The sequence below is a fragment of the Pelobates fuscus genome, chromosome 3 (assembly GCF_036172605.1).
Source record: "Pelobates fuscus isolate aPelFus1 chromosome 3, aPelFus1.pri, whole genome shotgun sequence".
NCBI classification, from domain to species: Eukaryota; Metazoa; Chordata; class Amphibia; order Anura; family Pelobatidae; genus Pelobates; species Pelobates fuscus.
In genome coordinates, this window is record NC_086319.1 from 360,150,124 (window position 1) to 360,177,836 (window position 27,713).

Consider the following 27,713-nt stretch of genomic DNA (forward strand, 5'->3'; position numbering starts at 1 on the left):
GCTTGTGTATTCTTTACGCCGAAGTGCATAACTTTGCATTTTTCAACATTAAATTTCATCTGCCATTTGAGTGCCCAGTCCTCCAGTCTATCTAAATCCTTCTGCAGCAAAGTAATATCTTGCTCACATTGTATTATTTTACAAAGTTTTGTGTCATCTGCAAACACTGAAACATGACTTTCAATGCTGTCTTCAAGATCATTTATAAAAATGTTAAATAGAAGGGGTCCCAGAACAGACCCCTGAGGGACACCACTTGCCACCTCTGTCCAGCTTGAAAATTTACCATTAACAACAACTCTTTGTATTCTGTTTTTAAGCCAATGTTCTACCCAAGAACAAGCATTTTCATTGAGACCGATTTCCTTGAGTTTGAACACTAATCTTTTGTGTGGAACTGTATCAAATGCCTTGGCAAAATCCAAATAGATCACATCCACTGCAACACCCTGATCTATACTTCTACTTACTTCTTCGTAGAACGCAATCAAGTTAGTTTGACATGACCTGTGCTTCACAAAACCGTGCTGATTTTTGCTGATAACCATATTCTTCTCAAGGAATTCTTGAATATTATCCCTTAATAACCGTTCAAATATTTTACCAGCCACAGAAGTTAAGCTCACAGGTCTATAATTTCCAGGCAAGGATTTTGAACCCTTTTTGAATATAGGAACCACATCTGCCTTCCTCCAATCCTCCGGAACACTTCCTGAAAGAAAAGAATCTTGAAAGATTAAAAACAGAGGTTCACTTATTTCTTCACTTAGTTCCTTAAGTACACGTGGATGGATACCGTCAGGCCCTGGAGCTTTGTTTATATTAACTTTCTTTAGTTGCTGCAGCACATTGTCTTGAGTTAACCAATTACAATTATTCTGCAAGTTTTTAGTAGCAATCATTTGCACATCTATTGCCATGGGTTCTTCTTTAATATATACGGAGGAGAAATAGTTATTTAGAATTCCTGCCTTTTCTTGGTCTTCATTAACTAACACCCCCGTTTCAGTTTTAAGTGTACCTATACTTTCATTTTTGGGTTTTTTAGAATTTATGTACTTAAAAAATGCTTTGGGGTTGGTTTTGCTCTCTTTAGCTATCATTTTTTCATTTTGAAGTTTAGCAAGTTTAATTGCCTTTTTGCACGCATTATTTGCTTTCTTATATCTTTTATAAGATGCATCTGATTTGTCTGATTTAAATGCTTTAAATGCCCTTTTCTTATTTTTAATCTCTTGTTTTACTTCTCTACTAAGCCACATTGGTTTTAATTTGTTTCTTTTATATTTATTTCCCAATGGTACGTACTGAGAAATGTACCTTTCTAATATTTGTTGGAAGATGATCCATTTATCCTCAGTGTTCTTTTCACTAAAGAGTTTATGCCAGTCAATATATTGTAAAGCTTCCCTTATCTTATTGAAATTGGCCTTTTTAAAATTATATGTTTTAGTATACCCCATGTGCTTTTGTTTATTTGAGTTTATTTCAAAGGACACTATATTGTGATCACTATTTCCCAAGTGCTCACCTACTTGAATGTTGGTCAAAAGATCAAAACCAGGTCCAGACAAGCGTCCATTCTAGTTGGTGCTTGTACAAGTTGTGACATGAAGGTGTCATTTAACAAGTTTAAAAACCTAATTCCCTTTGCTGAGCTACTAGTCCCTATGTCCCAATTTATGTCTGGGTAATTAAAATCTCCAATAATTAAAGTGTTACCAAGATTTGCAGCTTTCTCAATTTGCTCAAACAGCTGTTGTTCCTCGTCAATATTAACATTAGGTGGTTTATAACATATCCCAACCAATAGTTGGTTTCCCTTTTCCCCCAAGCAGATATTTACCCATAAAGCTTCCACATTTTCCTCATCGCATTCAATTTGCTTAAGATTTGGCTTTAAATCATGGTTGACATACAAACATACCCCACCACCCTTCTTGTTTTTCCTATCCTTCCTAAATAATGTGTACCCATTTAAGTTAACTGCCCAGTCATGTGTCTCATCCCACCATGTTTCAGTTATGCCTATTATATCATATTGTTTAGTGTATGCTAATGCCTCTAGTTCCCCCATTTTGTTATTTAGGCTCCTTGCATTAGTAAGCATACATTTAATATCATGCGTCTCTTGTTTATTTTGTGAATTACCAACATTACATAGCTTCTCTGTTCTGAGCTTGCCCCTCCCCCCATCTCCACCCTCCTTATACTGTTCTAAAGCCCATCTCCTTTCTGTCCTATCTCCATTTTGTAGATTGGTATGACCCTCCCCCCCTACTACTAGTTTAAAATCTCCTCCAACCTTCTAGCCATCCTATCCCCCAGCACTGCAGACCCTCTTCCGTTTAGGTGCAATCCATCACTACTATATAGGTTGTACCCAATCGCAAAGTCGGCCCAGTGCTCTAAAAACCCAAAACCCTCCTTCCTGCACCAAGACTTCAGCCACGCATTAACCTCTCTAATCTCCCGCTGCCTTTCCACTGTAGCACGTGGCACAGGTAATATCTCAGAGAATACCACCTTGGAGGTCCTTTTCTTGAGTTTGCTACCTAATTCCCTGAAATCATTCTTTAGGACCTTCCATCTTCCTCTTACTTTGTCATTGGTACCATAATGGACCATGACCGCTGGGTCATCCCCAGCCCCTCCCAATAATCCATCCACTCTGTCAGCAACATGCCGGACCCGAGCACCCGGGAGACGGCAAACTGTCCGGTTGAGCCGATCAGAGTGGCAGATTGCCCTATCTGCTCTCCTAATGATAGAGTCCCCTACCACCACAACCTGTCTTGCCTTCCTTACAGTTTGATCCCCACCCGTACTAGAGGGGCTGTCACCTCGGCTGTTAGAAGTAACAGCTTCCTCTAATACAGCTACTCCTGAGCTGATGCTCCCAACATCTTCCCTCAAACGGGCAAATCTGCTCGGTTGCACCAAATCAGGACTAGCTAGCCCTTTCCTCTTCCCTCCCCCCCTGCTTCCTCGCCCCACTGTCACCCAGCTACATGCCTGTTCCCCATCTGTCATATCTCCTCCCTCTCCACTACCTGTCCCCACTAAACTCTGCTCAGTCAGCAGCAGACTCCTCTCAAGATTGTCGATCTCCCTCAAAGTTGCGATTTGCTTCTCAAGATCTCCAATCTGAGCTTCCAGAGAAGCCACTCGCACACAACCATCACAGAGGTATGGACCATGGACGGGTACATCCAGGCATCCATACATGCAACAAGATGTGCATTGAGTTAAACTAGCAATCTTGCTAACACTCATTTCCCCAGATACAGATAAAAAAAATAAAAAAATAATATATATATATATAAAATAAAAAAATTAAAAATTACCTTGATAGTTTAAACCCCTAGTTAGTTTTTACTCCTGGTTTTCTAACTCCTACTTGAAAGAGTCTACTTAATAGAGTCTGCTTCCAAATAATGTGAGCAAGCTCAGTGAGTTAGGGGTGTGCCTTTATAGGGATACAAATCCCACACAGGTGTAATTAATGAACACTCCCCCCAATCAATCAAGCAGCAGCAGCACAAAAGAGGGGGAAAAACCAGAACACCAGGAAAAAAAAACAAAAAAACTTTTTTTTTTCTTTTTTTTTTTTTAAACTTTACAGACTGAACCAATTAAACAACAATAAAATACAAACCACTCTCCACAGTATACAAACCACTCCAAGCAACTCCTGGTTTTCTAACTCCTACTTGAAAGAGTCTACTTAATAGAGTCTGCTTCCAAATAATTTTATGTTTCATCCAATACATGGATGAGCAAGCCAATGTTCAGGCAGCTAACTGTGTGTGTGCATTCACAAACCAAAGTGTCATGGAACTGGATGTCATACATTTTTTTTATTTTCATCAATAAAAAAAAAGAGGACAGTTTGTCACAGTGCACCTGGAGAAGCTCTCTTCCCTGCCAATGGTTCCACAGTTGTTCAGTGCGAGGTGCGCCGCACTTGTTCCTCACCTGCCAGGCACTGCAGTCACACTACATGCGTGCAGGTGAAGGAAGGCACTACCTGTCTGCTCTCTGGCTCTCCTCCCCTCAGGCAGGCATCCTGTGTAACGTGTATTGTGTCCCACACTCTGCTCTAGGATCCCTTCAGGGTGTCAGAACCCTAGGGGATCCAACCTTGCATTTCTGGGAGCAGTGTGGGAAACAGCTAGTTGAAGGGACAAACTGATATAGCATCCCACCCACATAGATGCATGGACCCACATGGATGCCTCTTTACCCAAAGGAGGCAATCTACTCATGGGAGGGCTCTCATTCCGTTATCCCTTTTTTAAACCCAGACCATGCTCAGTTGTCTTGTGAACTCCCTAGTGGTTACAAGCCTCCTTTGCCTTGATTAAACCTTCCCTGCCTGAACCTGCCTTCAATAGCCTTGCCTGCCTGAACCTGCCTTTACCTGCCATAGCCTATCCTGGATTGCCTGGTTAGCCTTTGCCTACTTGAATAACCTGCCAAGACTTCCTGTGTGCTGGTCCTGCTTGGATCATCCTGTTAAGACTTTTCTTTTGCTTTCCTGTTTTCCTGCCTCTACATCCAATCTCTTAGTAATTTGTTATTCAGAGACTTTATGTTGATTTATTTTTCTTTGCTTTACTTTGCCTTTTCTCTGCATACCAAGTCCATTCACCCCAAACTATTTTCTTTAACAATAAGATAAGCATAGAGGTTATTTGTGATCGAGATTTAAAATACTCAGTGTATTTATGAATAATGTACTAAATTTATATTATATTATAGTATGTATAAAACATACTCCGTTTATGGCACTGGGATATAACAATCCCTGTGACCAACTCATTGAGCTATAATACCATGTTTGATCCATTTTTGTTGTTGCTGTTTTCTTTGCTCCCACGTCAATGTTATATGCAATACTTTACATAATTTTGCTTATTTATAAAATTAACTGTAAAAAACTACAATGCACACATGATATAAATATAATTTCAAATACATTTTTCCTTTTTACAGAATAATATGCAGCTGGAGTATGGTGCAAATCAATCAAACGTCAGTTACAGAATTTATTTTGTCAGGATTAATTGATAACCCTAAATTCAATTTTCTATTTTTTATGGTATTTTTATTGATCTATTTAACAACATTGTTGGGGAATGCATGTATGATTATTTTAATTTATTGTTCCTCCACTCTTCAAAATCCCATGTACTTTTTTCTTGGGCATCTGTCATTTTCAGATCTTTGCTATTCATCCGTCATCACCCCAAAGGTTCTACATGGTATGCTGTCTAATAGGATGCACATTTCTTATAAAGGATGTGCCTCTCAGTTGTTCTTTTTTGCTTTATTTGTGGGTGCAGAGTGTTTCATTGTAACTACAATGTCATATGATCGATATTTGGCTATTTGCAATCCACTTCATTACATAATTATCATGAACAAACTTTTTAGGGTAAAATTAGTTGGGTCATCTTATGCTCTGGGATTGTTAACTTCAATAATACATACAACTTGTACTTTCCGGCTATCGTTCTGTGGATCAAATGTAGTGAACCATTTCTTTTGTGACATTCCTCCACTACTTAAACTTTCATGCACTGATACCTTCTTGAGTGAACTCTTCATGTTCCTACTATCCAGTGTTCTTGGTATACTTTCTGCTGTAATTATCCTGGTTTCATATGTTAAAATTATCTCGGCCATGTTGAGGATGAATTCATCACAAGGAAGACAGAAGGCCTTCTCAACTTGTTCTTCTCATCTAATGGTGGTCGCATTGTTTTTTGGGACAGCTATATTTGTATATGCAAGACCTATTTCCAGTTATTCAGTTCAGAAGGACAAAGTGGTTTCACTGATTTACACAGTAGTTATACCTATGTTGAACCCAATTATTTATAGTCTACGAAACAAACAGGTGAAAGTTGCTTTTAGAAATGTTCTTCATATTGCTATTAAACAATAAATAAAACATTAAAGATATATAAAAAAACATTTAAAGAGTTCAGTACAATATGTTTAATCCTAGAATCCCAACGCTTGGTCACCTACGTGCTAATTAATCCTCACACTTAACCTCCTCGCCTTCTTAGCCCTCTTCCACCTGTGCTTCTCTGACCTCGGTAGTCCTCCTATTCTTCTGAGCAACTAACTGTACTCATTAGTTATCTTCTTCAGTAGATTACTTGGTCTTCTTTGTAGCCACTCTGTGCATTTCAGTAACCCATTATGTTCTTCTTAGGAGGGCTAATGAGTATTATATTGTGCCTACTAATTTTCAGAAGGATGTGATTGCAGTTATTAACAGTCACCAGTCTTTTTGCTTTACAGACATACCATCCATACTTCATAGCATCTTTCATCCTCAATATCCCCATCTGCCTAAAATCATGAGCTGCTGACAAAGCATCTTAATAGATGTGCAACACATCCAGCTAGTTTTTAGTTTTCTGATTCCTTTTTGCTGCCTCCCCCTCCCCCCCCACCTTCTCACTTTTCCAGGAGTGCAAACCTTTTTATTATTTTGTTTGCACTTTACAAGTTGAGTATCTGTCATGTATACATGTGTATCAATGCTGATTGTAGTAACACAACTTTGGGTCTCAATAGTTTTGTTGATTTCTTGAAAATCTGAGACCACAATTAGCATTGTTCAGTCAACAAGGTCAGCCTTAGACCTTAGGTGCTGTGTGCGATACTTAGGAGTGACACACTATTTTAAGATTGTTTGAGTATGTTAATATCATAAGTAGCTTTTTGAATGAATGAAAACATATATAGTTTATATAATATTGAGGAATGTGAGAGTTTCTGTACATACACCCCATGTGAATACACATGAATTTCTCTTGGTATAAAACCATGGTTTATGGCGTGTGCAGTGTCTGTTTGTATCAGAGCTTCTATGTGTACACTGTCAGTGGGCGTATTTCAGTGCACCTGTAAGTCAACAGCTGTGCATATATGTGAACCTTGGGTTCACGTCAACAGTGTGTGCATATATACATTTTTCTGTTTGGGTGCAATATTACATGTGCATTTTGATATGCTTGGATGTGGGCAATGTCAGCACGTGTTGGTGTTCCAGTGTTTCTGAGTGCATACTTGTGAACTGTCCAGATATTCATGAGGAAATTCTGACTATTGGCCTACTGTCTCACTATGTAATTGCCCCAGGACTCTGATATTCATTTTAAAAATGTCATCAAAAATATATTGGACAATTGTGATTTAAAAATGTTTTAACCCCTTCACTATAAGAATCATGTTTATACGATTCCAATGGTATTGGAATGGTAAATTAATTTTGTTTGCAAGTGTTGCTCTGTCTTTGGCAGCCTGCCCATGTGACAGACAGAACCAGTGCTACTATTAGAGCACCAGCTCTGAGGGGCACACTGTCACTGCAAAAGCCAGGGAAGCAATCAAAAGATCTCAACAGATCGATGCTCTCTTGCAATGGGAAGGGAGCATCAGGTCTGCATCACTGCCAGGTGCAGAATATTGCCAATGTCCCTACTTGTCACAGACAAGACGGAAACTTTTACAGAGGTCTACACTTAACCATACATCAGGTCTGCACCTCTGCCTGGCACCGGCCATCAGTAAAAGACCGACAGACCACTCTGAAAAACGTTGTAGCCACACTGTGTGGAGAATCAGGACACATACAGATATCCCCTTGTACACCTTGACACCCCCACAAGCACCAACCAATTAACTTACAAATGGTCACCAGCCCAACACACACACGTTCATACCCAGCACACAGTCTCCAGAAGAGGAAAACTGGAAACTGCTCTAAGAACTTCTGTTCACTCCTCTGAGCTAAGCAATGCAGAAAGAAAATTGTAGTAAACAGAATTTCATCATATAAGCAAAGGCATACAACCCAGACGCTACACCAAATTATTTGCTTCTGTTGACCGTGACTTTACAGGATGAGAGAGTCACCAAATTTGGTTGTTTGGCTGCCTTGAACCACATCAGTAATTCACAAGCGCTGAATTTCCCCATTTTGAGAATTTAGTTCATGTCTCAGTTTGACTTGAATTTAGGTAAGGAAATAAAAACGGGAAAACAATTTGGATAGCTTGACCAGCAGGAAAAAATGGAACTATGACTGTGCGACATTCAAAAATGGCTCATTTTGCCTGCCTGCGCAATATCAGCGATTTCTGCAATGTCAGGATTAAAAAATACAAACAAACAAAATGTTGTCTTTGTAGTAGCAGGAGACATTTATTTGGGAAAAATGGAATAAAAAAAATGGGTCATATTTTTTTTCAAAAAAACACCTTTTCCTTTACTTTTTTTTTTTTTTTTAATCCTTCATTGTGGAAAAGCAGTGTTCTATCAGCTTCTCCAAACTCTGTCTCTGGAGGTAACGGACACAACAAGACACAGTCAGGCAGGATAAAACCACAATGAAGGTATCTGAAAAAAAGTTAGAGCAACAGCACGAATATTAAATTTTTTTTTTTAGATGATTCAACAAAGGTAACGCCACCACCATCAAATTTTGGACTACTTTTTTACTACAAAAAGTTTTTTTTAAAAAAGACCTACCACACTCAGAGTAGGCAGAGTTACTTTTGCAGAAACGGCAGCCATCCTCTGTGTGAATATTACTGAGGGAAGAAGCGTGCAATTTCCACTGCACAAGCCTTGGTACAGAAGCACACTGCAAAGCAGATAATGCATAAAGGAATTAAAAAATCTAAATCAGAGAATTAAAGTGGTTGTATTTGGCATTGTCAGTAGCAGCTAGGCAACATGAACTTTTTTAATATGTTCTCTTTTTTTCTTTTCTGCTTTTATTTTATTTTTATTCACTGAATGATGAGGGATGCTACTGTTTCTGTCCAACCTGTCTCTGTCGACTGCTGGCACTATCCTGACCATCCTCCCTGCTCTCACTAAAGGTCTTTGTAGTAGTAGTGAAGGAGGTAGTGCTACTGGCAGGTTGTGACTAGAGATGTCCCGAATAGTTCGCTGGCGAATAGTTCTTGGCGAACATAGCTTGTTCGTGTTCGCCACAGCGGGCGAACATATGCGATGTTCGGTCCGCCCCCTATTCGTCATCATTGAGTAAACTTTGACCCTGTACCTCACAGTCAGCAGACACATTCCAGCCAATCAGCAGCAGACCCTCCCTCCCAGACCCTCCACACTCCTGGACAGCATCCATTTTAGATTCATTCGGAAGCTGCATTCTAAGTCAGAGTGGGGACAGTGTAGCTGCTGCTGATTTAATAGGGAAATCGATAGCTAGGCTAGTGTATTCAGTGTCCACTACAGTCCTGAAGGACTCATCTGATCTCTGCTGTAAGGACAGCACCCCAAAAAGCCCTTTTTAGGGCTAGAACATCAGTCTGCTTTTTTTTTTCCTGTGTAATCTAATTGCAGTTGTCTGCCTGCCTGCCTGCCTGCCAGTGTGTGTGTCAGGCTCACAGCGTATACTGTGCCCACTTGCCCAGTGCCACCACTCATATCTGGTGTCACAATAGCTTGCATTTAAAAAAAAAAAAAAAAAACTTTTTTGACTGTAATATAATAGCAGTCAGTTTCCTTCACATGTGTGCGATTCAGGGCCTGCCAGGGCACAGTGTCACACCAGCGCAACTCATATCTGGTGTAACAGTAGTGTACATTGAAAAAAAAACAAAAACTTTTTTGACTGTGAAATAATAGCAGTCAGTTTCCTTCACGCGTGTGCGTTTCAGGGCCTGCCAGGGCACAGTGTCACACCAGTGCAACTCATATCTGGTGTAGCAGTAGTGTACACAGGGCCGGCGCGTCCATAAGGCGGCACAGGCGGCCACCTTAGGGCACACCGGCTCTGGGGGCGCAAGATTTCGGTGACCGGCAGGAGGGAAGCGCTCCCTCCTGCCAGGTCACCTCCTGGATCCCTGGCGGGCGGCAGCGTTCTAATGAGAGGCGGTGAGGGAGCTCTAACCTGTCTGCTCTGCTCCCTCGTGCGCCGTGTGCTGATTCTGCGGGAGCCGGAATATGACGCCATATTGCGGCTTCCGGCATTAGCAGACAGCCGGCGAGGGTGCAGAGCAGACAGGTTAGAGCTCCCTCGCCGCCTCTCATTAGAACGCTGCCGCCAGCCGCACTGAAGCCCCACTGGACCCCAGGGACACATCCACACCAGCTCTCCAGGTAGGGAGGCTGGGTGGATATTATTATTAATTTGTGTGTGTCTGAAAGTGTATGTGTGAGTGTGTGTGTCCATGAGTGTGTGTGTCTGTGAGTGTGTGTCTGTGAGTGTGTGTGTCTGTGAATGTGTGTGTGTCTGAAAGTGTGTGTGTCTGAAAGTGTATGTGTGAGTGTGTGTGTCTGTGTATGTGTTTGTGAGTGTGTGTCTGTGAGTGTGTGTGTCTGTGTATGTGTTTGTGAGTGTGTGTGTCTGAAAGTGTATGTGTGAGTGTGTGTTTGTCTGTGAGTGTGTGTGTGTGTCTGTGTATGTGTTTGTCTGTGAGTGTGTGTCTGTGAGTGTGTGTGTATGTGTCTGTCAGTCTGTGTGTGTATGTACGAAAGGTGTGTACTATAGCGTTAATCCAACAATAGAGATAGAAAATGTGCTGTCACCAAGAGTGTACCTCACTCACTCAATAATAGGTAATGTAGAAAAAATAGCTGATATGGCTAAACAAGCAATATACGCTATATAAAAGGGATAGCACATAAAAAATGAGGATACAACCTTATGATAGGATGGGATCTTGTATCAAATCTAAAACATAAATATAATAATATGGTGAAGTATGAATGGACAAAAACACAAATATCCAGGAGGTAGAGAACTTACAACAGGTATAGTCGTTCTGCGTATATCTCCCTTAAAGGGTATAGGTAGCGGTTCGCTGTACAGCATACACGTGGAATCCCTCCAAATGTTAAGTCCTCAAAATAGGCAAAAACAAGAGAGATACATAGAATAGTACTGTATAAAATTATCAAAAATTTATTACACTGATTGTACTTACAACAAGGTAGCAATCAGCGAGCATGTCTCCACTAATAAGTGGACCAAGGTGTTAGATGGATGAACAATGCAGATGGAATGAAGCTGATCGTACCATAAAAATGCAGGAACAAATAAAAACAATTATAATAGAAATAAAAAGGTATGAATACTCAATCCAACGCGTTTCGTCTTGTAGAGACTTCTTCAGGGATGTGAGTGCTGTTCCGGAGCGTCCTTGTTTTATATCAGTTGATCCAGGTGATTTCTGTTGAGTCCTTTCGAAAAAACCGCGGAAACAGACACTTCCGGGTTTCTCCACGTATCCTCTCATTGGCAAACGACCTGGGCGGACGTCATGCGTCGTGCGTACTTCCGTGTTCCAACGGTGGAACGCATGACGTCGTATATGTACTTGCGTTCCAACCGTGGAACGCATTCAGCAGAGAGCGAAAACGGAAAGACTAAAAGATTAGGACAGCAGTGGGCGGAGCAAAATTTTTTGCTCTCCCAAAAGAGCGCAGGATTTCACAAATGTGGTACTTGTTCTACATGCACGTATCAAAAGAAAAAGACCACTACTTTTACAGGCACTTACACCAAAAGGACGTATGCCATAAAGAAATTTATTCACTGCACATCTACATATGTAATATATTTATTGCAATGTGGATGTGGAGCACAGTATATAGGCAGAACAATCAGACCTATTCATGTCAGACTCCGAGAACACTTTAATAACATTAGAACTAACAAAGTAGAACATAGTGTTCCGAGACACTGCAACACCTGCACATCCTTTAACTGGTCTACTTTGATTGCCATTGGCATAGACTCTATCGAAAAACACTGGAGAGGAGGTAATAAAATGCATGAGCTTGCCAAAAAAGAGGCGCAATGGATATATAATTTAAAAACACTAAAGAATGGATTAAATCAAGACATAGACCTTACAGGATTATTATGATGCCCCCCCCCCCCCCCCCTCCTTTTTCTCTCTTTTTTACCTAAGTGGGTTCACTGGAATCTATAGCAAAACACATATAATGTATGTACATTGACTTTATATTAATTCCTATTTTCTCTTCTTTATAGAACATCTAAAAAGGTTCTGTCAATTCTTATTATTATATGTATATCTGCCAGTCGGATAAATATCATTAAGATTTGCGACACTCTGAACATCCGAAGTTGGGTTTTGCTGGCTTGTTCTTATGACTTACAGGTACATATCTGCGGATCTACAAGAAACTTTACTACATTTTTTAATCTTTATTTAATTTATTTTCACTATATTATACATTTTTATTTACATATCTTTATATATTTTTATATCTCATTTTTTGAGATGATAGAGGGGTATTATACATCCCATATCTCCTGTAGAGTTTGGGTTTTTTTACATCCGCATATATAAATTTATCCATTATGTTTGGATTGTACTTTGTTTATTTTGTAGTGTTTTATATATTAGCCGATTGACTATGTATGTGTAGTTGTCTCTCTCGTAAGCTCGGGTCACCAGTGGGCGGTTTTGCTCCGCCCACTGCTGTCCTAATCTTTTAGTCTTTCCGTTTTCGCTCTCTGCTGAATGCGTTCCACGGTTGGAACGCAAGTACATATACGACGTCATGCGTTCCACCGTTGGAACACGGAAGTACGCACGACGCATGACGTCCGCCCAGGTCGTTTGCCAATGAGAGGATACGTGGAGAAACCCGGAAGTGTCTGTTTCCGCGGTTTTTTCGAAAGGACTCAACAGAAATCACCTGGATCAACTGATATAAAACAAGGACGCTCCGGAACAGCACTCACATCCCTGAAGAAGTCTCTACAAGACGAAACGCGTTGGATTGAGTATTCATACCTTTTTATTTCTATTATAATTGTTTTTATTTGTTCCTGCATTTTTATGGTACGATCAGCTTCATTCCATCTGCATTGTTCATCCATCTAACACCTTGGTCCACTTATTAGTGGAGACATGCTCGCTGATTGCTACCTTGTTGTAAGTACAATCAGTGTAATAAATTTTTGATAATTTTATACAGTACTATTCTATGTATCTCTCTTGTTTTTGCCTATTTTGAGGACTTAACATTTGGAGGGATTCCACGTGTATGCTGTACAGCGAACCGCTACCTATACCCTTTAAGGGAGATATACGCAGAACGACTATACCTGTTGTAAGTTCTCTACCTCCTGGATATTTGTGTTTTTGTCCATTCATACTTCACCATATTATTATATTTATGTTTTAGATTTGATACAAGATCCCATCCTATCATAAGGTTGTATCCTCATTTTTTATGTGCTATCCCTTTTATATAGCGTATATTGCTTGTTTAGCCATATCAGCTATTTTTTTCTACATGTGTGTGTATGTGTTTGTCTTTGTATGTGTTTGTCTGTGAGTGTGTGTGTCTGTGTATGTGTGAGTGTGTGTATGTGTTTGTCTGTGAGTGTGTGTCTGTGTATGTGTTTGTCTGTGAGTGTTTCTGTGTGTGTGTCTGTGTGTGAGTGTGTGTATGTGTTTGTCTGTGAGTGTGTGTCTGTGTATGTGTTTGTCTGTGAGTGTTTCTGTGTGTGTGTCTGTGTATGTGTTTGTCTGTGTGTGAGTGTGTATGTCTGTGTATGTGTGTGTCTGTGTATGTGTGTATGTGTCTGTGTGTGTCTGAATGATTGTATGAATGTGTGTGTCTGTGAGTGTATGAGTGTGTGTTTGTGAGTGTCTGTCAAATCAGTGAGAGTATGTTTGTGATTGAGTGTGTGTCTGTCTGTCAATGAATGAGTGTGTGTCAGATCAGTGAGTCTGTGTCTGTCAGTGACGTCTGTGTGTTTGTCATTGTGTATACACCACTGAGTGTAGCGTGGCGGAGCGCAGTATAGGAGCTTCTGTTTCCTGTACCTGGCCAGACTGAGAGGAGGTGTTCACTGAGAGAGCACTTCCTGTCAATCCAGCCAGGTACAGAAAACTGAAGCTCCTGTAGAGGGTCTGCTCCGCAACGCTACAAGACAGGTATGAGGCACACCAGGAAGGGGAGTGTGACCGCTAAGAGGGTGGGGGGTGCACCAAGGGACAGAGAGGGGAGGGGAGAGAAAAACCAAGGGACAGGGAAAGGAGGGGGGAGGGGAGAGGAACACTAAGGGACAGGGAAGATGGAGGGGCTGGTTAGGAGGCACATAGGTGAAGATGTTAACGTTAGAGGGGGGGGGCGGAAAAATGCATCTTCGCCTATGTACCCAAAAATCCTTGCACCGGCCCTGAGTGTACATTAAAAAAAAACTAGAAAGTTGACTGTGAAATAATAGCAGTCAGTTTCCTTCACGCGTGTGCGTTTCAGGGCCTGCCAGGGCACAGTGTCATACCAGTGCAACTCATATCTGGTGTAACAGTAGTGTACATTTAAAAATAAAACACTTTTTTGACTGTGAAATAATAGCAGTTAGTTGTCTGGAAGCGTGTGCGTTTCAGGGCCTACCAGGGCACAGTGTCACACCAGTGCAACTCATATCTGGTGTAACAGTAGTGTACATTAAAAAAAAAAAACTAGAAATTTGACTGTGAAATAATAGCAGTCAGTTTCCTTCACACGTGTGCATTTCAGGGCCTGCCAGGGCACAGTGTCACACCAGTGCAACTCATATCTGGTGTAACAGTAGTGTACATTTAAAAAAAAAAAATGTTTTGACTGTAATAGATTGAATAGCAGTAAGTTGTCTGCAAGCGTGTGTGTCAGGCCTACAGTGTCTACTCTGCCAGCTTCTGCCAGTGCACAGTGCCACTCATATCTGTTGTCACAGTAGCTTGCACGCATAGTACCACTTATCGAAAAAAAAATGACAGGCAGAAGCAGTCCACCCCGCAGGGGCCGTCAGGGTCGTGGTGCTGTGATTCCCTTTGGCCCTAGAATAATGCCCAGTGTTCAGAGGCCACGTACCCTGAACTCGAAAAGTTCTGAGGATATAGTTGACTGGCTAACACAGGACACCCAATCTTCTACAGCTTCCGCTCGGAACCTCAACACACCATCCTCCTCCATCTTAGCTTCGGGCACCTCTCAAGTTACCACACGCCCGCCTGCCTCCACCACCAACACTAGCACCACAGCCGCTTTACTTGATCTGTCAGAGGAGTTATTTACATATCAGTTGGAAGAAATGAGTGATGCGCAACCATAATTGCCAGAGGATATAGATAACAGGGATATGTCTCAGTCAGGCAGCATTACACACATGGACGTACGGTGTGATGATAATGATGTTGTACCCACTGCTGCTTCCTTTGCTGAGTTGTCAGATACAAGTGAAGCGGTTGATGATGACGATGCGTCCGGGGATGTCACGTGGGTGCCCGCTAGAAGAGAAGAAGAACAGGGGGAAAGATCAGATGGGGAGTGGGGAGACAGAGAGGAGGAGGAGACGAGTTTGAAGCAGGGGGAGGTCGTCGCAAGGAGCTAGTGGCACAGTCAGACAGCATGCATCGGCACATGGGGTCAGCCAGACAGCACACCAATCAACGCATGCTTTTGCCACCACCAGAATGCCATTGCAGAGCTCAGCAGTGTGGCATTTTTTTGTGTGTCTGCCTCTGACAACAGCGATGCCATTTGCAACCTGTGCCAAAAGAAAGAGTCGTGGGAAGTCCAACACCCACCTATGTACAACTGCTTTTCGAGGGCACATGATCGCACATCACAAACACCTATGGGATCAACACATGAGTACAAGCAGCACACAAACTCAAAGCCGCCATCCTCCTCCTGGTCCAGCATCTTCAGCCACGTCAACCACTGCTGTCCTCCTTGCCCCCTCTCAACCATCCGCCACTCCGTCTCTCGCCTTGAGCAGTTTCTGCTCATCTGCCCACAGTCAGGTGTCTGTCAAGGACATGTTTGAGCGTAAGAAGTCAATTTCACAAAGTCACCCCCTTGCCCGGCATCTGACAGCTGACTTGTCTGAACTCTTAGCCCGCCAGCTTTTACCATACAAGCTGGTGGAGTCTGAGGCATTCCAAAAATTTGTAGCTATTGGGACACCGCAGTGGAAGGTACCCGGCCGAAATTTCTTTGCACAAAAGGCAATCCCCAACCTGTACTCGATTGTGCAAAAGGAAGTAATGGCATGTCTGGCACACAGTGTTGGGGCAAGGGTCCATCTGACCACTTATACCTTGACTGCAAAGCATGGTCAGGGCAGGTATATCACCTACACTGCGCATTGGGTAAACCTGCTGACGGCTGCCAAGCATGGAATGCGTGGCTCTGCAGAGGAGTTGGTGACACCGCCACGACTTGCAGGCAGGCCTGCTGCCACCTCCTCTACTCCTCCTACTCCATCCTCTTCCATAACCTCCTCGGCTGGGTTCTCTTCTGCTGCTGCACCTTGCTCCACATCAACGGCACCCCCCACCCCAGCTCCCCAGGTACTATTCCACATCCCGGATATGGCAAAGTCACGCCATCTTGGGGTTGACTTGCCTGAAAGCAGAGAGTCACACCGGACCAGCACTCCTGTCCACCCTGAACGTACAGGTGGATCAGTGGCTGACTCTGCACCAACTGGAGATCAGCAAAGTGGTTTGTGACAACGGAAGAAATTTGTTGGCGGCATTGAATTTGGGCAAGTTGACACATGTGCCGTGCATGGTACATGTTTGTAATCTGATCGTACAACAATTTGTGCATAAGTACCCAGGCTTACAGGACGTCCTGAAGCAGGCCAGGAAGGTGTGTGGCCATTTCAGGCGTTCCTACACGGCCATGGAGCACTTTTCAGATATGCAGTGGCGAAACAACATGCCAGTGAGGCGCTTGATTTGCGACAGCCCGACACGTTGGAATTTAACACTCCTAATGTTCGACCGCCTGCTCCAACAAGAAAAAGCTGTTAATGACTATTTGTATGACCGGGGTGCTAGGACAGCCTCTGCAGAGCTGGTAATTTTTTTGCCACGTTACTGGACGCTCATGCGCAATGCCTGTAGGCTCATGCGTCCTTTTGAGGAGGTGACAAACCTAGTCAGTCGCACCGAAGGCACCATCAGCGACATCATACCATTTGTTTTCTTCCTGGAGCGTGCCCTGCGAAGAGTGCTGGATCAGGCCGTAGATGAGCGTGAAGAGGAAGAGGAAGAGTTGTGGTCACCATCACCACCAGAAACAGCCTTATCAGCATCGCTTGCTGGACTTGCGGCAATGCTGGAAGAGGATTGTGAGGAAGAGAAGTCAGAGGAGGAATGTGGCTTTGAGGAGGAGGAGGAAGACCAACCACAACAGGCATCCCAGGGTGCTCGTTGTCACCTATCTGGTACCCGTGGTGTTGTACGTGGCTGGGGGGAAGAACATACCTTCAGTGAGATCACTGAGGACGAGGAAAGGGACATTAGTAGCTCGGCATCCAACCTTGTGCAAATGGGGTCTTTCATGCTGTTGTGCCTGTTGAGGGACCCTCGTATAAAAAGGCTGAAGGAGAACGACCTGTACTGGGTGTCCACGCTACTAGACCCCCGGTATAAGCAGAAAGTGCCTGAAATGTTACCAAATTACTGCAAGTCGGAAAGGATGCAGAAGTTCCAAAATAAATTAAAAAGTATGCTTTACACAGCGTATAAGGGTGATGTCACAGCACAACAGGAATCTAACAGGGGAAGAGGTGAAAGTAATCCTCCTCCTCCCACGACCACGCTGGCAAGGACAGGACGCTTTACAGACGTGTTGTTGATGGAGGACATGCAGAGCTTTTTAAGTCCTACGCATCGCCACACCCCTTTGGGGTTCACCCTCAGAGAACGACTCGACCGACAGGTAGTAGACTTCCTCGCGTTAACTGCAGATATCGACACTCTGAGGAGCGATGAACCCTTTGACTACTGGGTGTGCAGGCTTGACCTGTGGCCTGAGCTATCCCAATTTGCGATAGAACTTCTGGCCTGCCCCGCTTCAAGAGTCCTGTCAGAAAGGACCTTCAGTGCAGCAAGAGGTATTGTCACTGAGAAGAGAATTCGCCTAGGTCAAAAAAGTCTAGATTACCTCACCTTTATTAAGATGAATGAGGGATGGATCCCGAAGGGACTGACAGTGGGCGATACATTCGACTAAAAAAGGCCTGATGAGGGGGACGCAACAGGGATTAAACTGATAAGAATAGTACTACTTAACACATCACTCCTATCTGGTGGCACATTAGATTGCATGCGCAGTGCCCCCAATTTGAAGTAGGAGGACCGACCAAGCATCTTTTTCCATCTCCGGTTCCTAAAATCGATGCCATATACACGTCCCCTGATAGGGGACGTAACAGGGATTAAACTGATAAGAATAGTACTACTTAACACACCACTCCTATCTGGTGGCACATTAGATTACACGCGCAGTGCCCCAAATTTGAAGTCGGAGGACCAACCAAGCATCTTTTTTTACATCTCCCGGTTCCTAAAATCGATGCCATATACACGTCCCCTGATAGGGGACATGACAGGGATTAAACTGATAAGAATAGTACTACTTAACACACCACTCCTATGTGGTGGCACATTAGATTGCATGCGCAGTGCCCCAAATTTGAAGTAGGAGGACCGACCAAGCATCTTTTTCCATCTCCCGGTTCCTAAAATCGATGCCATATACACGTCCCCTGATAGGGGACGTAACAGGGATTAAACTGATAGGAATAGCACTACTTAACACACCTTATAATAATGCAGAGAGAGGCAATGCAGAGAGAGGAGTCTGAAGAAGAGGAGTCAGAGGAGGAAGGTGGCTTTGAGGAGTTGGAAGACCAAACACAGCAGGCGTCCCAGGCGGCTTGTTGTCACCTTTCGGGGTCCCTTGGTGTTGTACGTGGCTGGGTGGAGGAAGAGACCTTCAATGACATCAGTGAGGACAAGGAACGGGACATGGCTAGCTTGGTATCCAACCTTGTGCAAATGGGGAGTTTGCGGTTGTGCAAATGGACTGTTTGTTATTTGCGGTGCGTTAAACGGGGAGTTTGGTCTGTCACGGTGAAGCGGGCGTAACCCTTACACTACCTGATCGATACAACATCATACCTGATGTTTTAAAGCACGTTATTCCAAACTATTTAGGAATGTTAGGTGATTTATGCCCTTTATGGATTAAAAACAGACTCTACATCAACTATGTAATTTTCCATGGGAGTTTTGCCATGGATCCCCCTCCGGCATGCCACAGTCCAGGTGTTAGTCCCCTTGAAACAACTTTTCCATCACTATTGTGGCCAGAAAGAGTCCCTGTGGGTTTTAAAATTTGCCTGCCTATTGAAGTCTATGGCGGTTAGCCCGGTTCGCCCGTTCGCCCGGAAATTTTTATGTTCGCGACATCTCTAGTTGTGACAACTCTGCAGAATCAGAGTACCAATGGACCTGCTGTCTGCACTAGCACTTTCTTGATCTGCTTGTTCCCTCAGTAATACAGACTTGTGATGACTTTGCAGCTGTTGCTTGACATGACAGTGAGACACTCCACTTGCCTCCTACTCATTTCTCATAAAGGCTGCTAAAGGCACTGAACGTAATCCCAAAGTTTGCTTCATTGGTGCAATACAGTTCCCTCAACCCTTTGCCTTGAATCTGCTTAAAGGGGCACTCCAAGCACCCAGACCACTTCTGCCCATTGGAGTAGTCTGGGTGCCAACACCCACCACCCATAACCCTGCAAGTGTAATAATTGCAGTTTTTATAAACTGCAGTAATTACCTTGCAGGATTAAGTCCTCCTCTAGTGGCTGTCTATCAGACAGCCACTAGAGGGACATCTGTGTTCTTAGAACATTAAAAGTGTTTTAAACGACGCTGGACGTCATGATGCTATGCATGAGGACCTCCAGCGTCACCGGAATTCCCATAGGAAAGCATTGAATAATGCTTTCCTATGGGAAGGTCTAATGCGCTCACGCAGCCATTGCCGCACATGCGCATTAGACTCCCGTGCCGGCTGATGTCGGCGGGGGAGGAGAGTGGGCGGAGCCTGACCCAGCGCCAAGGGACATCGCTTCTGGATTCAGGTAAGTAGCTGAAGGGGTTTTAACCCCTTCAACAACATGGGATGGGGGGTGGGAGGTAGAGAGTCCTGCAGTGCCAGGAAAATGGATATGTTTTCTTGGCACTGGAGAGTCCCTTTAAGTTGCAGGTTTATTTGCATCTGTGGCAATTAAAGCTCTCTGCAACACTAGGATGAACACTAGAACTTGGTTGGTTAATGTTATGGGAAATGTTGATGGTGTAGGTACAGGTGATGTAGTGGTGATGGGGATGGTAACATTGACTGAGGGTGAGCTACTTTTGCCAGTGGTAGCAGGTGCAGCTGATGTCTCAACTGACTTCTTTGGATGAGACGATTATGTAACAGACACAGATGGTCTTGGAGATGGTGGACAAGATGCAGGAGGCAAATGCACATTAGCTGCTGCTCCTACCTGTCCTCTCCACAGTCTCCTCTGTTAATTTCTCTGGCTCATCATACTCATTTCCAAGTAGCTCCTTGGCCAGAGGTGCCTGTAGTAGTTGGAGAAACTGAATTTTCATTAGCGTATTCATCACAATCACTACCATCACCAAATATTGGGAACACTTATTTGGTAGTAGGGGGCACCAAGAAGGTATACCACATGAAGTAACTGTGTTAGAATGAGCTGCATTGCCATTGGAAGCAGCATCACAAGTTGTTGCAGCAGAAAAGAATGGGAAACAAATTGCATCCTGGGTGTTGAATCGAATGTAAAGGACATGCTGCTAATCTTACTATTCTGAGGCTACATACTACTTAAAGTGATGGTGGTGGCCAGTGGCATACAGACAATCCATGGGACCCCAGAGCAAAACTGGTCAACGTGACCCTCCCACACCACCACCCCATACAGACACACCCAGACACACATCGATACAGAGACACATACATACAGACACACAAACATACACACAGATACATACAGACACGTACATAAACACACATACGTAAACACACACACAGACACATAAATACATACAGACACACACTCAGATACTTACAGACGCATACATAGACAGACACACACAGACAGACAGCCACACATACATTCAGACACACACATACATACAGACACAGATACATACAGGCACATACATAGCACATACATAGACACACATATTTTCAGACACACACACACACACACACACACATACATACAGACATACACAGATACATACATACAGAATCAGATACATACAGACACATACATAGACACACATACATAGACACAAACTAGTTCCCACTCTGACTACCTCTCCTTGCTCCCGCGTGGCTCCTGGTGGTTGCTGGGAGGAGTGACCGGGGCAGTCACTTCCTCCCAGAGTCTGACATCATCAGAGGGGGCCTGTTCAGCGCTGTGACCCCTGTGACCACGGTATGTACGCCACTGGTGGTGGCTGTGTTGGTGGTGACAGCACATGGTGTTCCACCTGTCAGAAGCCATGGCACTGCTGCTGTTGGTGTATTGTTGAACAATTTTAGTTTGGGAGCATGATATTAATGATGCTGGGTTTATATTTCTTATCACAGGAAATTAGGTATATAAATGATTGTGTATTGTATAAGCTAACACAACTGTATTTACCAGAAGTAGATGTTTGTGTTGCAATGTACAATGTTTATGTACACCAAAAAGAAAAAAAAAATCAACAAAAATAAATAAATAACTTTGAACATCTGTATATTGGTAAAATAGTCTTACCCAAGGATGAATGGCAAAATGCATGCCAAGGGTCAAATTCCTATCTATCATTCTCTAGTGCTCCAGGCAGTACTAGCTTCTAAATATACCATACAGCTAAATCTAGCCTCACACTAGGATCAATGACTTAAGCTATTTTGCACTCCAACACAGGCACAGCAATGGTAAATGTGCAGGATCATTGTTGGTCTGTTGGTCCCTCAATAGCAGCAAAGTCTGTGGAAAACATCCTGCTTGGAAGTACAGCTGTTTTATTTGAAGTTGGTCAGTTCCCTTGATCTGTGAATAAACTCAACAATAGCTAACTGTCTCCTAACATCAATATCATTTTTTGATACCTCTTAATTGGACAGGGAATCGAGCCCACATGATTGGGCAGACCTCTTGTATACGGTGGAAACATAAGCTGTTAATTCCCACCATCACTTTTCTTTTCCATTCCCATGTTTTTCTGGTGCCAGGAACGGCACTCTGAAGCAAAAATGAAAATAAGCATGTTTCGGCCCATGCAAGTTGGTTCCCCCGAGACCCTAACCGATGGCAGTTCTGAAAATGGAAATTCTTCTGATCACCTGCTCGACCCGAATTCAGCTGGATTTCTAGTGGAGACTTTCCTCAAGTCACTCAAAACACAATTTGCATTTAAAAGTGGTTCTATCAAGTATTGACAGGGGAGGGTGATTTACTATGCAAGCAATGAATGTTTTATTATTATTATTATTATTATTATTATTTTTATTCCACAATAAGCAATATTTTGTATTTTCAAAGTGTTACATACGTAGTGTAAAATGGGGAATGTCCAAAGGGACAAAATAATAAGGCATGGCACTGCAACTTTGTTGTAGGCAAATTGTTATATTTATTATAAAACACAAAGCATATGGTGTAATATTTTATTAAAGTATTACACCATCTGCATAATACTTTATTAAGGTGCCACAAGCACCATGACTCTTTTTAGTCCCTGATTTACATCTTTATTCCTCAAGCTATAAATGATAGGGTTTAGCATTGGAACAATCATCGCATAGAACACAGACACTATCCAATCCCCAGGCTTTTTTTTGCTTTTTTTATTATTAGTTTGTTTTTTTGATTCCACAATAAACAAACTTTTGTAAGTAATACGTGTGTAGTGAAAATGGGGAAATGGGGCCAAATATTAATGCATGGCACTGCAACTTTTGTAGTAAGTAAATTGTGATAATTATTAACTAACACAGATCATATGGTGCATAATACTTTATTAAGGTGCCATAAGCACCATGACTCTCTTTAGTGCCTGATTTACATCTTTATTCCTCAAGCTATAAATGATAGGGTTTAGCATTGGAACAATCATCGTATAGAACACAGACACTATCCAATCCCCATTCACAGAATAAGACGTAGGTGGTCGCAAGTATGCAAATAAAATAGGACAGTAGAATAAAGCAACACAAGTGAGATGAGAGGCACATGTGGAAAATGTCTTATGTCTACCAGTAGTAGAGTGAATCTTAAACAAGGCCAATAGAATACAAGTATATGATATCAGAATACATAACAGAGATCCAACTTCAATAGAACCAGCAAAAGTAAACAAAAACATTTCATTCAAAAATGTGTCCTGACAAGATATCATTAAGATGGGTACAATATCGCAATAAAAATGATTGACATGACTTGAACAAAATACTGGTACTCTAAATGCGCAGTAAGTATGTATCAGTGAATTTATAAATCCTGCACTGTATGCTGTGCAAATGAACTGAATACATCTTTTATTGCTAATAAGTATTGGATAATTCAATGGATGGCATATTGCTACATATCTGTCATAAGCCATGACCGCGAGTAACATTCCTTCCGAGGCACCCAGGCCAATGAAGAAAAACATCTGTACTGCGCAACCAATGACCGAGATTGTTTTATGGACTGAGATGATATTAGCCAAACTGTTGGGTGTAATTGTCGATGAATACACTATATCTACAAGGGATAAATTAATAAGGAAAAAATACATTGGTGTTTGCAGATTAGGTGTAATTCTAATTAATGTAATAATAGTGATATTACCCATCATAGTGATAATATACACTAACAAACATAGCAGAAATAAGGGAAATTTAAGTTTTGGGTTTGATGTGATTCCAGAAAGTATAAGCTCGGTTGCATAGGTTTTATTACTCTGCTCCATTTGTCCAATGATTTCCTTTATAAAAGAGAATTAAGAAAGAATTAAAAGATAATGCAAACAATTTATATATAGACCCTCTGCAAATATGAAAAGTTTAAAGCGATGTGGCATTGTTCACCTACATAGGATGCATTGTGATTCCTACTGGAAGAAATCTTGATAATTGGAGGAGTCCATCGTTCTTTTCTATTAAAATACATTCAAAATAAGTGCTAATTAAAAAACAAACAAACAAACAAACACACACACACAAACCAAAACAGTTTTGAACAGAGGGAATTAATGTGTTTATTCATTGTACTAAGTTTGGTAAATCTAAACTATTCCAGTTGGTTACATAGTTGTGTTGAAAAACATAAAAATAAATTGTTTTAAACATTGCATAACAAACCGGATCATTTGAGATTTCAAAGTGAAATCAAAGTGAATTTCAAATTTAAGGCCAAAGTAGCCAAACTGGATTTTTTAAAGTCAGCTATGATTTCAGTTTGGCTACTTTGGCGTTACATTTTAACTTAACTTTGAATTCTCACATTAGCTAATTACCCATAAGGAATTTATTTATATATTTAATCTGTTTTCTAATCAAATGCTACGTTTCAGATGCTACTTCAATTTTAAAACTTAAATCTAACGAATGATTAGTGATGGCCCGAACGGTTCGCTGGCGAATAGTTCCTGGCGAACATAGCGTGTTCGCATTCGCCACGGATGGCGAACATGTGCGATGTTCGTCATCATTGAGTAAACTTTGACCCTGTACCTCACAGTCAGCAGACACATTCCAGCCAATCATCAGCAGACCCTCTTCCCAGACCCTCCCATCTCCTAGACAGCATAAAATTTAGATTAATTCTGAAGCTGCATTCATTTTTTTTTATTATAATAATTTTTTTGTGTTTATTATACACTATCCTCCATAGCCAGTAACCTGTGTTTATTATTCATTATCCCCCATAGCCAGTAACCTGTTTATTATACATTATCCCCACACAACCAGTAACCTGTGTTTATTATACATTATCCCCCCACAACCAGTAACCTGTGTTTATTATACATTATCCCCCACAACCAGTAACCATTATCCCTCCATAGCCAGTAACCTGTGTTTATTATACATTATCCTCCCCATAGCCAGTAACCTGTGTTTATTATACATTATCCTCCCATAGCCAGTAACCTGTGTTTATTATACATTATCCCTCCATAGCCAGTAACCTGTGTTTATTATACATTATCCCCCCATAGCCAGTAACCTGTGTTTATTATACATTATCCCCCCATAGCCAGTAACCTGTGTTTATTATACATTATCCCCACATAGCCAGTAACCTGTGTTTATTATACATTATCCTCCCATAGCCAGTAACCTGTGTTTATTATACATTATCCCTCCATAGCCAATAACCTGTGTTTATTATACATTATCCCTTCATAGCCAGTAACCTGTGTTTATTATACATTATTCCCCCACAACCAGTAACCTGTGTTTATTATACATTACCCCCATAGCCAGTAACCTGTGTTTATTATACATTATACTCCCCATAGCCAGTAACCTGTGTTTTTTATACATTATCCCCCCATAGCCAGTAACCTGTGTTTATTATACATTATGCTCCCCATAGCCAGTAACCTTAGTTTATTATACACTATCATCCCATAGCCAGTAACCTGTGTTTATTATACATTATCCCTCCATAGCCAGTAATCTGTGTTTATTATACATTATCCCCCCATAGCCAGTAACCTGTGTTTATTATACATTATCACCCCACAACCAGTAACCTGTGTTTATTATACATTATCCCCCCACAACCAGTAACCTGTGTTTATTATACATTATCCCCCCACAACCAGTAACCTGTGTTTATTATACATTATCCTCCCATAGCTAGTAACCTGTGCTTATTATACATTATCCTCCCATAGCCAGTAAAATGTGTTTATTATACATTATCCCTCCATAGCCAGTAATCTGTGTTTATTATACATTATCCCCCCATAGCCAGTAGCCTGTGTTTATTATACATTATCCTCCCATAGCCAGTAACCTGTGTTTATTATACATTGTCCCCCATAGCCAGTAACCTGTGTTTATTATACATTATCCTCCCATAGCCAGTAACCTGTGTTTATTACACATTATCCCCCCATAGCCAGTAACCTGTGTTTATTATACATTATCCCTCCCATAGCGAGTAACCTGTGTTTATTATACATTACCCCTCCCCCCCACAGCCAGTAACCTGTGTTTATTATACATTATCCCCCATGTTCATTTATCATTGGACCTAGGCAGCATGATGTCTTAGGCCGTCCCAGAGAGTGAGTGAGTGAATAATATAATATATATGTTCAGAAACATATTAGTAATATATGTAAATTGGGTTCATGCAAAAAGGGTGAAAAGGTATTAAAGAAAAACACACTTATTGCATCAAATTTACAAAGCCAAACTTTTAAAAGCTTTCCTCATTTCTTTCTCGGGATGAGGAATATATCGGTTGTAGACTGAGGATTTCCATCTGCCCAATCTTTTAATAATATGCACTGGAGTGTCAGTGTTGAAGGAGACCGAAGCTGCCCCTATTCTAAATAAAAGACCCAAGACATGGATACAACCCAATCTTAGGAGTAGTGTTCTGATGTAGAAGATGAATTTAGCCGTAGTCAGAGGGATTCAGTGAGAGTAGTGGTGAAATGTGTGTGGCATGACTGAGTGTGGGTAAGTAAGAGTCAAGTATTTTAATTGGGCACTAGTTCTAGGTGGGATAAAGTGGTATAGCGGATGGATGAGTAGTTTGGTTCGTTTTAGAGGTTTGTAGAGAAAGTATATAGTGATCATGATTTTTAGCGATATTCAATATTTTTAAGGTGGTCCCAGTGCCACCACTCATATCTGGTGTCACAATAGCTTGCATTTAAAAAAAACAAAACATTTTTTTGACTGTAATATAATAGCAGTCAGTTTCCTTCACACGTGTGCGTTTCAGGGCCTGCCAGGGCACAGTGTCACACCAGTGCAACTCATATCTGGTGTAACAGTAGTGTACATAAAAAAAAAAAATATAGAAATTTGACTGTGAAATAATAGCAGTCAGTTTCCTTCACACGTGTGCGTGTCAGGGCCTGCCAGGGCACAGTGTCACACCAGTGCAACTCATATCTGGGGTAACAGTAGTGTACATTTAAAAAAATAAAAATACAGGGGGCTTGTTGTCACCTTTCGGGGACCCTTGGTGTTGTACGTGGCTGGGTGGAGGAAGAGACCTTCTATGACATCAGTGAGGACAAGGAACGGGACATGGCTAGCTTGGTATCCAACCTTGTGCAAATGGGGAGTTTGCGGTTGTGAAAATGGACTGTTTGCGGTTGTTTGCAGTGCGTTAAATGGGGAGTTTGGTCTGTCACTGTGAAGCGGGCGTAACCCTTACACTACCTGATCGATACAACATCATACCTGATGTTTTAAAGCACGTTATTCCAAACAATTTAGGAATGTTAGGTGATTTATGCCCTTTATGGATTAAAACCAGACTCTGCATCAACTATGTAATTTTCCATGGGAGTTTTGGCATGGATCCCCCTCCGGCATGCCACAGTCCAGGTGTTAGTCCCCTTGGAAACAACTTTTCCATCACTATTGTGGCCAGAAAGAGTCCCTGTGGGTTTTAAAATTTGCCTGCCTATTGAAGTCTATGGTAGTTCGCCGGGTTCGCCCGTTCGCGAACATTTGCGGAAGTTCGCGTTTGCTGTTTGCGAACGGAAAATGTTATGTTCGCGACATCACTACGAATGATTATATAAGGATTGATATTAATTAAAAATGTATATTAAACCA

General features: G+C 41.9%; 2 protein-coding genes across 2 annotated transcripts; one reads left to right on the forward strand and one right to left on the reverse strand.

Moving 5' to 3' along the window:
• The first annotated feature begins 2,860 nt into the window (after window positions 1-2,860).
• On the forward strand, window positions 2,861-22,355 carry LOC134601839 (olfactory receptor 5G25-like). Its single transcript, XM_063446340.1, has 4 exons — window positions 2,861-3,113; window positions 5,460-5,911; window positions 15,837-15,860; window positions 22,149-22,355. The coding sequence occupies exons 1-4, from the start codon at window positions 2,894-2,896 to the stop codon at window positions 22,353-22,355; spliced, it is 903 nt and encodes a 300-aa protein (XP_063302410.1). The 5' UTR covers window positions 2,861-2,893.
• A 581-nt stretch (window positions 22,356-22,936) lies between these two features.
• On the reverse strand, window positions 22,937-23,869 carry LOC134601840 (olfactory receptor 5AP2-like). Its single transcript, XM_063446342.1, has one exon. It carries the CDS (start codon window positions 23,867-23,869, stop codon window positions 22,937-22,939), a length of 933 nt encoding a protein of 310 aa, XP_063302412.1.
• Between the last annotated feature and the right edge of the window lie 3,844 nt (window positions 23,870-27,713).